The sequence below is a fragment of the Chelonia mydas genome, chromosome 1 (assembly GCF_015237465.2).
Source record: "Chelonia mydas isolate rCheMyd1 chromosome 1, rCheMyd1.pri.v2, whole genome shotgun sequence".
Lineage (NCBI taxonomy): Eukaryota > Metazoa > Chordata > Testudines > Cheloniidae > Chelonia > Chelonia mydas.
Genome location: NC_057849.1, coordinates 13,749,609 through 13,762,116, shown reverse-complemented (window position 1 = coordinate 13,762,116; position 12,508 = coordinate 13,749,609). Strand labels below are relative to the sequence as shown.

Here is a 12,508-nt window from a genome sequence, read left to right as displayed (position 1 = left end):
CATACAGGTAAAATGAGAAAGTCAGCAACCTTTCAGTAATAATGTGGCTGTGACACTTTTGTACTTTTAGGTCTGATTTTGTAAGCAAGTAGTTTATAAGTGAGGTGAACCTTGGGGATACACAAGACAAATCTAACTCCTGAAAGGGGTACAGTAGTCTGGAAAGGTTGAGAACCACTGATCTAGTATATCAAATATAAGCTACCTGTCTTCACTTTCAAGACCCTTCATGACGTATCTCCACCCTACCTATCTTTCATAGGGTATCGAAAGTTTGCCTCCCGCATCTGATGGTGGCAGACTATATTAGCCTCTATCCCTCGCTCATTAAATTCACGAACAAGTACCTTTATGCTTTCTCCCATGCTGCCCTTCACACTTGAGAGGAGACAACCATAAAAAGCTAACTCATTATTCTCCTTCAAATCCCTCCTTAAAACTCTCCTTTGCCACAAAGCCTACAAAAACACACTTGACAATAGTCAGGCTACTGGTGTGCGGGTGTTACTGCCTATCAGATGACCAATACTGTCTCATTGTTTTCTGTACTCCCGTAGGTCTGTCTATATCGATCGGTTTTCTTTTGTCTTATATTTAGGTTGGAAGCTCTTTGGGGGCAGGGACTGTTTTTGTTCTGTGTTTGTACAGTGCCTAGCACAATGTGGTCCTAGTCCATGACAGGGGTTCCTAGGCATCATGATAATACAAATAACATTAATTAAAGTGCTTAATTTTAAACATGGGAGCAATCCCACAGATTTCCAGTTACTTCACTGGGACCACTCACAAGCGCCAAGTGTTTAGGATTGGGGTCTTCATTTGTTGCAAGGTATCTGACTTGATTTAACTTCTTTCAAAAAGGAAAACTAAACTGCTTCTACTGGCTAGAGAGCAAAGAAAGGGCCCAACAAGCTGAGCTAAATACAGATGGACTTTCTGCTTTAGTCTCTCAGCTTGGAGTACAGTGAAAGCAGTGTCAAGTGCTAAAACTCAGTCTTTTAAAGCAAGCAAACAAAATACCTTGTCATCTAAAGAACATGAAGTCACTGACTCGTTGCAAAGTTGAGAGACTAACAATTATATGCTGATTCTCAAAAAAATTACTGTATTTAGTTTGTAGTTATGTCTCCAACTTTTGTCCAAAAGGCTATTACAGGTGCAGGATTTGTCTTACAAAGGCAAGTATGCAGCTTGTATATACTCGTACATGCAATTATGCTGGATTCAGACTGTACACTTGTAGTTTTGGCAGTAAGAAATGTTGACTCCCTTGAACCTAATAAAAGCTCAAAGTATTTTTCTAGCCTATAACAAAAAATAACTGTTTGACAAAGAATAGAAAGAAGTAAACATATACTACATGCAAACCACTAACACAAAGCACACCTAAAAATCTCAGCCAGTACTTTTTAAAAGTTCAAAATACTATGCTACCATGCCAATGGCACATTGCAAGACCCACCTTATGATCAAACCCTTTTCTGGGATATGCATGACTTAAGTTTCATCTAAATAGTAGTACTCAAGAAAAGCATCAGACAAATTTGGTGCCTATTTTGTTATTATATAGAAGAACTCATTTAATTTTAGTTATTAAGAGTCAGCTGGGACTGCCCTTGCACTTCAGAAAGATGGCTTTTTTTATTGTGAACAGGAGCGGCACCAACCTCTTCCCAGTGTGGGAGCTGAGATGAGCAAGACAGAAAATTGGGAAGGCTGTGCCCCCCTTTGCCACAAGGCCTGACCCCCCGCCGAGGCAAGATCAGAGGCTGCAAGCCAGAGCCAGGCAGCGTGGGGCGTTGGCTGCTCACAGCCGATAAGCACTGCCCAGGTGTGGGCACCCAGCTCCGGTTGAACCCTCAGGGAGCAGTGACTGCAGGGGGCGGGGCCCAGGAGCCCGGGCCAGAGTAGGTCAATACAGGCCGCTGTGGGGAGCCCTGGACCTTCCACCTGCTGTGGGTGGCAGAGCCCCAGTAGGTGGGGACATGGGCTGGGGACTGTTCTCGGGCCCCCCACCTGGCTTACTTCTCTGCTGCTGCTGGAGTTGGGTGCCCAGCCAGGAGCCGCCGCTCTCTTGGCTCTGCCTTCAGAGCTGGATGGCCGGAGAGCGGCAGCTGCTGCAGAGTGGCTGAGGCAAATTTTGGGGTGGCTATAGCCCTTGGAAGCCCCCAGCACTGCCCTGATTGTGAACAAGACATATAGTTCAACATTAAACAATTCCAAGGACATTATTTTGTTCTGATCAAGCGCTTCAAATAGGACCCTGACCTGTTGCTATTGGGTTAACTGAAACATAATACATACTTTAAGTCAAAAGTAAAAACAACCCAAAGAAGGGCTTAGTTTAGTCACTATTGTTCATTTAACTGCATGATTCTGCTATTTTAATTTATCACAATAAATTCTGAACATTTTTAACCTACAATCCCTATTTTTTACTTTAATGTTAATAATTTATTGCCTTATTGTTCAAAGCCTTTTTGGTTCACCTTGTTAATAAATAAAGAGCATGTGTTTGTTTCCAAAACTGCTTTCACCTAATTTTTTCTATCACCTCACTACTGCTAATCTCAGAACTCCCTGCTAAAATAAGAAGCAGGGTTATACTGGCAAGTGAGAGAGTAAAAAAATGGAAAAGTCTGTATGGAAGATTAGAGCATGGCATCTGTATGGAGGGCCCATATGGTGAGGGGTGTGGTTTTTGTTTTTTTTAATTGCACATATTTTGAGGCACCTTATGTCCAGTAGTGTGCTGCTGCTTACCTTCCCTAGTTCAATTCTTTCTTCTGCCAAGGAAGAGAAGCATGGGTGAAAAATGCAATGAAGCAAGATTATCCCAGCAACACCGGAGGATCAGCCTGAGTTCTCTATACATACCAATTACCATTATGGTGTGTGAAAGGCTAGGGGAACACCCCATCAAACATAAGACAACACAAAGACCCCATTTTCATCAGAGAGAGGCTGATTCAAGGATGCATGCATGGAGAAAGGGGTTCCAGGCTTTCCAATGTCATCTGGGCCTCTGGACAATCTTGGGAAAATAACAATCCATCATAAATTGTTGGCTAAAGGTAAATTCTCGACACTAAAATATTTTACCATTGGCAAATAAAGCTCCATTTTATTTGTCCATTGAGACTAGGCATAATGGAAATAGTCTTTATTTGAATCACTTTTCATATGGAAGAAGTAATTGTAAAGACATTCTGTACTGTCGAAATTAACAATTCACTGAGTAAGTTCCTTTAGGGAGTTGAATATTTATTTATTGTGCATTTGGATTGCAATGTGATATCCATTTTTTGGGATCACAGTTTCACTTCCGATAACTTCTATAGCAATGAATTTTCTCTTTAATACACTAAACACACACAGGGGTTGTCAAAGTAGCCGAGGCCAGGCATTTTAGGATGGAGATATGGACAAGCTATTGCTTTGCCGCTCTATGCCTCCATGTTTGTTTTAGGAAAAGAAAGCGTGGAATCTCAAATTGCTTTGTCTTTATGAAGCATGTTAGAAATAGTTCTTAAATACTGTCTAGAGTTTCAGTTTCTGGAACTCCTCATTTCTCTGCCATCATGGATAGCACTCTCAGATGTTGGTGATCAATAGCACTACTAGACCTCAATAGTGATTTGAGCTCCTCTCTTTATTGTTCCTTACTTACAGATTTAAATCACTTCATTAGTTCAGATGACTGGATTTGAAATACTTCTGAACTCTAATTTTTGGTGTTGAATTTTGAATCTTTGATTTATTTTTCATTGTTTATTTAAAAAATATTCATACCTGCTCACTCAAATTCATTTGAAGGAAACTACAAGAAAATTTAATTTTCTGGTACAGTATAGAGTGAAATTTACAGAGACTCACAATTCCTCACTTTGTGCAGACAGCCAACTATCCTAGCAGCTGCATTTCCCTCTAGCTATTCCCATATACAACACATTGTCTTATAAAAAGAAATACAGAAGAATGGCTATTTATCAAGTATCCACAATGAAGAGGGGGATCTTCTGAATTAGTCTTCGCACAGATACCAAACTCTACGGTCATCTATTCTGGTAGTGACTGAAAACATCAGTAGACAGAAGATCTGTGTAACTGGTCCAGAATCAGACATGGACAAAGTTTATTGAATTCAATAAATGCTGCTATCAGCATGGTCATTAGATTCCACAAAAATGTATGTAGTTAGACATTTTAATTTCCCCATATGCATAGTAAGGCAGGAGCCATGTTAAAACTCAGCCACAGCTCACAGAGCAGATGACTGAGTTTGTAATTCTCCATAATTTTCTTCACAACTGACCTTTTAATAAATTTCAAATATGATTACCATATCACAAGCCCCAGACTGTAAACCTGTCCCTAAGGAGGGTCACTCAAACAAAAGAACCTTCAGTGACATCAGCCACACACAGGATATGTCAAATTACATGGATAATTTTACAGCTTTACAAAGTCCCCACTTAGGCAAGACACCAGGATTTATTACCAACACCTATCGAACTGAATGGTTGTACTTCTCTGCAGCAATTCATAACACCTGAAGTGGTAACATTTAACCATATCAACATTTGCTTAATTTCCAGTAAAGCTACATCTAAAAAATATCTAATTATTTTATACCATTTTAAAATGTAGGACAGTTTTTTTAGACCTTTTCAGGCAGAAAATTAGGACCTCATTTTGCAGACTGTGCAGAAGTAGTCTAACTGGACTTGGAGCTCCTCATGTAAGCAAGGACTGCACATCACTGGGTCCTCCTTCTTTCTTCACTGACTCACTAAGGTGCCTTAAGTGTAAGTCAATTTAATTTAATTTACGCCCACTTTAAGGTCCTTTTATATTGCCAGAGCAGTGTAAAGAGGCCCTGAGTGGAAATGAGAATCAGGCCCATATATTTTTATAACGAGAAAATGTTTCTAGTCTGAGTCGGAACAAAAGTGGACAAACTCACCTGCACATTCAAGAAAACAGTGAAATTATTATCCCTGCTCCCAAATACAATTTAGGACATCAGGTCTTAAAAGTTATAATCTTCAGCATGGTCCTTAAGGAACTAAAACTGCGGAACACCCATTAATGTTACTGGAACGTTCAAAGTTTACTTCCTGCACTACACCTATGCCGAAAATGTACTAACATCAAAATGTATAAGTGCGTCTTATAAATTAAATACTTTTTCAAAAAATTAAACTTGGTTAAGTTAATAAATGTTAATGCCAACTAGCATTAGCTTAACCTGGCTGAGAGAAAGACAACAATCCTAATACTGTAACAGGAGACAACTGTCATTACAAAGGCAGTGAGTAGAAAAACAGGAAGGAGAATTGCTTCAAAAGTTTAGTGTCAGCTCTTTGTTGCCATTATTCTCGGTTTTTTGGAGATGCTTTTCATTATTTGTTGCAATTTCTCACACGATAACATGTAGTTCAAGGACGGGGATCCTTTTCCAATCAGGAAGTACAAAAAAAGCTGGCTAATTTTCTTTAATATTTTGCCATGTTCTTAAAGATATGCTTATCTAAGTATTGTGGGGATGGACAATATGTATTCTGTACAATGAACTTTGTTGACTTCTGATTAGAAGTTCACTTTGTCCTCTAAACAGACGTCCTGATGATTAAACTCTCCATTATGTTAGCTATAACACTCTTCATCTAGATCCACTGCACAGGTTAACTGAATTCCTTTTCTTCTGGAGGAAAAAAGTGTCCCCCAAAATGCATTTATTTTTGCTACACATTCTGAAAGGCCTTGTGCGTCTGTAAATTTCCCTCTTGAAAGGAGCAAAAACTAGAGCTGGTTAAGATATTTTCTGACCAAAAAAACAAACAAACAAAAAAAAATCAATTCATCAAAACTGAAATTTCTGATATTGTTGAAACACCCCATTTCAACATTTTTGAAACAAACAAGTTCTGGTTTTTGGGTCAAAACAACTGTTTAGAAATTTAAGTTAATTTATAGAAAAATGTAAAAAAGTCAAAATCAAAATGAAATGTTTTGAAATTAACAAAACAAACATTTCAAATGACCTAATTAGAATTTTTTTTGCAGAATTTTGGTTCACAAAAATTGTGAAGATGTTTACTTTTTACCCTGATTCAGGATGGCAAAATTTTCTGAAGTACTGAAAATTCTCATGGGTCAGGAAAACAGTTCCCCACCTATCTCTACTAAGAACCTCTCATGGCTACTGTCAATGACTGTGTGTTGAGAGAGAGAGAATTATCAGCTCCCTCGTTTCAGAGGCTGAAGGCACTAGCTTTGCTGCACTCTTAGCTCCTGAGAGCTTTGGACAACTCAGAGACTGTATGACAATCCTTTATATTCCACCGTACTGGGAAGCTCAACAGACAAGCCAAGCATTCATATTTAAAACCAGAAAATAATTCATCTAATAGCAGCGCCTAAAAACCCCAAACAGAAGGGGACCAGAGCACCGCTGTGTCAGGAACTTACTCTGCAAGGAAGCTCAAAACTGTCCTTTGGAAAAATAGTATTTTAGCTAAGAATGGCAGATCACTCTGCAGTATATTTTCTTAACCTTTTAGAATGAAAATAATCATGCCTATCCCATTAAAACTAAAAAGCAACAAGCCCACTGTATCTCAGAAAATCTTCCATGCAAAATGGCAGGAAATAAGTGGCAAAAAATGCACAATAGTTATAAATCCTTCAGTCTTAATTATAATTTGACTTACTAGAAAATGTACCACTTCTGACTGAAATTCAGAAGCAAAAATCTTGAGTGAAAACTTAAAATGTAAAAAGATTGTCCCCACTTTCACACAGTTCTAGTCACCACTCTTGACCCAATTAAGTGAGAAGTATTTGACAGTCAAGACATGAAGCTTTTTATGATTTTCTTGGGGAAATAGAGAATTTCAGAAACAGCTAAAACTCCAGGGAAAGGGCACGCAAGGGGGAAAAAAAAAAGAGAGGGTAATCCTGAATTTGGGTACGGTCAGGCAAGTGAAAGACAAACGGTCTATGAAATACTGAGGCATGATGTTTTACATCCTTGGCTCTGAACACTCTGGCACTGCTTTTTCTAGAAAGTTCTTGAAGCTCAGATCACCAGAGATGCATATTCAACAAGGTAGAACACACAGTGACACCTCAAAGAAGAATCTTATTTGTAATGTTGGGGACTTTATGAAACTAAAGTAAGGTTCTATTTCAGATGTGGGTAGTTCTCTAGAAAAAGGGGAGAATTCATGTGGTTTGGGGGGGGCTGGTTATCAGCACATGCTAGTGGCTCCCTTGTATGTTATGAATCTCAGTCTAATTTTATGTTGACAGAGACAGAGAGAGTTACAGGTATTTTTCTCAAATGATCAGTTGGGAGTTACATTCCTTTATTTAGTACATGCCGGGGTTTCCCTACACCCTGATATCACACATGAAAGCAAGGAACTGATACGTATCTACTTAAAAAAATATTGTTGAAGACCCCTTGTCTTGTATGTATTACAAATATCTTTAGTTATATTAAAAGATGAAATGCTGAGATAAGCCTCTCTATGCATGTCAGAGAAGTGACAATTACACACTTCACTGTATCTCCTCAAGTTGTGAAATTTTAATTACAAATGATGTGCAAAAGCACAAATACTTCAGAACGCAAGAAGCTGTAGGTGAGAAACTGATCCATACAATTAACATAACATGAAACAAGAAAATGGTAATTTAACTATTAGTTCTCAAAATGGAGCAAGTGAGTTATGTCTTTATATATTATGCATTCAGTTGCTACTTATGCATGACAGCGAATTTAGCACTCACATTAGCATGCACACCAGTAATACCACAAATGCCAAACACTGATGACAAATACTACCATATACCTCTGCTATAGTCATTCTCATAGCACTGACAGGTGAAGGCTCAATATCCACCAGCTGAACTGCATTAAAACTCTGAATGACAAAGATTGCACAAGGACAAAAACACAGAGCATACAATTAGAATTACAATGCACACACAAGTGAGGAAATTCAGCACACAGTACTATGAACAACCTAGCACTTTATGTACACAATTTGCTCTATGGAGAAGTTAGAATTGCTTATCATTTGGGGGAGAGGGATAGCTCAGTGGTTTGAGCATTGGCCTGCTAAACCCACGGTTGTGAGTTCAATCCTTGAAAGGGGGCATTTGGTATCTGGGGCAAAAATTGGGGATTGGTCCTGCTTTGAGCAGGGGGTTGGACTAGATGACCTCCTGAGGTCCCTTCCAACCCTGGTATTCTATGATTGGTTAAGATGGAAAGCCAAAGGATAACATTTTAATTTCAAAGGCGATTTTGTTATAGCTATTAGTGTTTATTTTTGGCAAAGCTACTCATACAGTCCATAACGTATCCATTAACACAGTTTCTGCATTTAAACATTCAATGTGAGGGCCAGGCCTTTTTTCCCAAAGCAGGATTTACTAAGTATGAACCAAGGAATTAAAAAGCTGTATAAGGTTCTCTCTTTTTAAACCTAAACTTAGCTCAAAATAGTACTTATACCTAACTCTAGGAGAATGAAAAATCAACAGACAATTTCTATTTTAAAAAAACCTTTCAGGAACTTATCTATTATACTGTGATTTACTCAACTATAATTTCACTAGTGATTTTTCTGCTTTAAAAGTGGAATATGTTAAAAGACTGCATGTATTTAGAAACCATTTTGGAATACATGTCAACTGTATCCTATTTATTTAAACCAAAAAGTGTATATATTTCTGCAGTAAACTGAAGGGAATAGGGCATTTTATTTGGCAAATCATTAAATTGTCTATTTGTAACCCTACCTTTATGGATGTTCGGAGAACCTCACCAGAATATAACAGAGTTTAATAGGTTTAGCAAAAACTGTTAGCTCAAAACAGAAATCCAGGATGTTAGTCACGCAGGCAGGAGGCAAAAATAGTGCAGTTCTTTTGCAGGTGACAATACTGGCATCTTTTCGGAGCTTTATTGTAATTACACACCTATTGTAAGCAAAGTTGGTGAAATCAGGTCAGTGACCTCTACCTATTCCAGGAATACCAGCTGTGTTAGTGAACACTGACAGATTAGCAAACAAGGCTAGTTTCTTACCAGTTTACCCCCAAAAAACCTTGTTAAGAACAGAACTGGAATAACGGAATCATAGAATTTACGAATGCCCTTACGGTGTCGCTGTCACTAGGCTGGAACTGGAAAGGTTGTGGTCTGTGAAATACAGAGTTCTCCTGTAAAAACAGTTGAAGATTGTAATCCCGTACCACCTGAAAAGAGAACAAATTCCAGTTTAGACTTATTTTTTATTTTGTAGAATTGGGACATATATTTAGTGTTGCAAGGATAAAATTAACACACTGTACTTCAAATAGGGCCCAATTCTTCAGCTGCTCCATGCATGGAACTCCCATTGGTTTCAACGGGAATCGTGTCCAGGAACAAGCGGCAGAATCAAGGCCTAAGGCAATGACCATATAAATGATTGCTCACAAGGGCTCTGTGGGGTGCTATCCAGTGAAGGACTGAGTTCTAAATAAATATCTAACCTTGTTTTTAGATAAGTATCAGAGATTATCCAATGGAAAATATCACTGCAAAAGGAAAAGTGGGGAACAAAGCAAAGAGACAAATATATAACATTTCAGTTATACAAACACTTGACCATTTTATGGACAATTCTCCAAATACAATTCATATTTTAACAAATTGAAATGCTGCCATATTTTTCCATAAACAGTCAAACTTTGATTAACCATAGGATCCCCAGAAACCATTTGATAAACCATTTGAAAAATGAAGCTTTAATTGAGTTCTTTATAACTGAATATACATTATAGATGGAAAAATTGTCAGATAAAACGTGCATATCTTTTACACCATTAATAGTGTGCCAATTGAAAACTGCTTTAGCTACACTTAAAGACATATCACTAACCCGTAATTTCCAAAACATTAAACAAAGTATTTACATATCACAGTCAGTGTGCATTCAGACAAATACTTAACAGTTTGATTTTAAAAAATGTTACTTGCTGAACTGCGATTTTAGTACTTTAACTGGTGGAAATAATGTTTACCACATTTATGTGTAACTATATGGCCAAATATACATTACTAAGGTTGACAATTTAAATGCAGATTTCTATCTGGGGATTCAAAATATGTTTACACAGTCAATACTCATTTGGCCACACTGCAAAAGAGAGAGGATTTTGGATGATAGTTTATGCTGCTAAGTAGGATGTATTCCATAATATATCAAAACTCAGAAATTTATGTTGCTGAAAGGTTGAGTGGTTAAAAAATTAACTAAGTCAAGAAAGGTAAGTAAAAGTATTCCTTATTAACAATAACCCACTCACATTTGATAATAAGGTACACATTTACTGCAACTGTGTACCTACTAATCTCAAATATACCCTATGTAAAGTGCAGATGACAAATTCAATTTGTGACCCCCACGTTTCCTGAGAAAAGTGTTTAATAAGTTTTTGCATTTCATTTTCCTGGTTTTTTAACATGAGATTAAGACACTAAAATGTATTTATTTCACTTTGTACTGTTGAAAATATAGGGATCTTTGCACTGACACCAAAACCTAATGTGTCCAGACAGGGAAATAGAGAAAAATTAAAAGGACTATTATACTACAATGTATTTACAATGCTCCAAAGTCCCATAAAAAAGTATTTCACCTCTACATTTAGAGGAAATTTCATACTACATGATTGGAAAAGTGATTTTTATATTTCTTATAACTCAAATATTTCAATTTCTTTTCCAGATTAGTCTGAGACTAGTCCTTAAAGAGAATTTACTCATCTAGAAATTTTCCATTTCTGTACTTTTTGAATGACCTGACTATAAAAAAGTTTTTATAATTTTTCATGCTTGGATAACTCAACCAGCCAAATAGACATTCCTTAAACTAACTACAATATTAACTTTTAGCCTGAGACCAAAGGAAGATTTTTTTCAGAAATGTATTATCAGCCAAACAAAGGATAAAAAGGGAAGCCCGTGTTGTTCCGTAGTTAGATCATTCTATATTAGAAGGCTACAGTGCAACATTAAGATATGGTCTAGTGAATGCTTCTGTTTTCTGAACCATCCTTTTTCTAAATTTTTGATTTTGTGGTGATTATATTCTCAGTCTCAAAGTTACATGAAAGAGAAAACGTTAATGAAATTTCCTTACTTAAAAAAAGAAAAGAAAAGAATTAAAGTGACAAGAGTTCTCAACCCAACCTTCCCTAGTGACAAGGGCTCAATCTACCTCTTCTCCTGTGGCCAAACCCTTTCCCAACGGAAGTCTTCTTCTAGCTCCAAAAACCTTCCCCAGTCCTCATTTCCTACAGGAGCCAAGTGCACTAGTACATGTCAGTGCGCATATTTGAATATGAGAGTAAGTCACATGTACATAACACGTGTACATTTTAACATCTGAATGTGTGATCAGATTACATAATTAAATACATTCAGTTTAACCTGAACACATTTAAACAGGGATGGCCAACCTGAGCCTCAGAAGGAGCCAGAATTTACCAACGTACATTGCCAAAGAGCCACAGTAATATGTTAGCAGCCCCTCTTCAGCTCCCCCCGCCACTCCCAGCGCCTCCGCCCACCGGCAGCCCCGCTAATCAATGCCTCCCCCTCCCTCCCTGCACCTCCCGATCAGCTGTTTCGTGGCATGCAGGAGGCTCGGAGGGGGAGGAGTGAGGGCATGGCAGGCTCAGGGGAGGGGGCGGGAAAGGGTGGAGTCGGGGCAGGGCCTGTGGCAGAGCCAGGGGTTGAGCAGTGAGCACCTGCCGGTGCCTTGGAAAGTTGGCGCCTGTAGCTCCAGCCCCGGAGTCGATGCCTATACAAAGAGCCACATATTAACTTCTGAAGAGCCGCACATGGCTCCGGAGCCACAGGTTGGCCACCCCTGCATTAAAATATATGTATGTTCTAGATTTCTCGGTCCTGAAAGGAGCTGAGAGTTTTAGTTAGGGCTTCTATCGCTGAGAGGTGTTGGTAGTTTTGAAACTGGAGAATGAATAATTTGCAGTCCGGGGGGGTGGGAGGGTTTGAGTATTCGTCATTGGGGTGAGGTCATTTACATGGCATGTGATATTGTGATCACATAATCAGACTAACGGTATTTATCATTAGCTTGCACATTTAAATATAACGTACTGGGTATCTTGAATTCAGAGATTCAACAGGCATTGGATCCTTTAAAGCACAGGCTTTCCAGAAGATGGCAGAAGATCCAGCCAAAAGGCTGCCAAGGCCCATGGCCCCTTCCCATACATTCCTAAGGTGGTGAGGGATGGGGAGGCAGAGTACTAACCTTTCACTCTCACCTTTCAGATGGTATCAGAAAGAGCCAAGTCCGGCATGTGATGGGGTACCCTAAAGGGGTTAATGGAGGCCAGATGGGCCAATTACCAATCAAGCAGCAAATGAGGGAGATATAGGCTGGGTGAAGAGCCTGGATTAGAGGGAAGCTCA

At 38.6% G+C, this 12,508-nt stretch overlaps 1 protein-coding gene across 6 annotated transcripts in view; it reads right to left on the bottom strand.

The window, feature by feature from the left end:
• Window positions 1-12,508, bottom strand: part of FCHSD2 (FCH and double SH3 domains 2) — a 231,538-nt gene that overhangs the window by 37,893 nt on the left and 181,137 nt on the right. For 4 of the 6 annotated variants that reach the window (XM_037881430.2, XM_037881482.2, XM_037881610.1 and 1 more), the window contains 2 exons: window positions 9,181-9,276; window positions 7,863-7,934 (listed from right to left, as the gene is read on the bottom strand). In XM_037881430.2, the coding sequence (XP_037737358.1) occupies window positions 7,863-7,934; window positions 9,181-9,276 (168 nt within the window). The remainder of the gene's footprint in view (window positions 1-7,862; window positions 7,935-9,180; window positions 9,277-12,508) is intronic. The other 2 variants (XM_037881542.2, XM_043527615.1) reach the window with 1 other exon arrangement.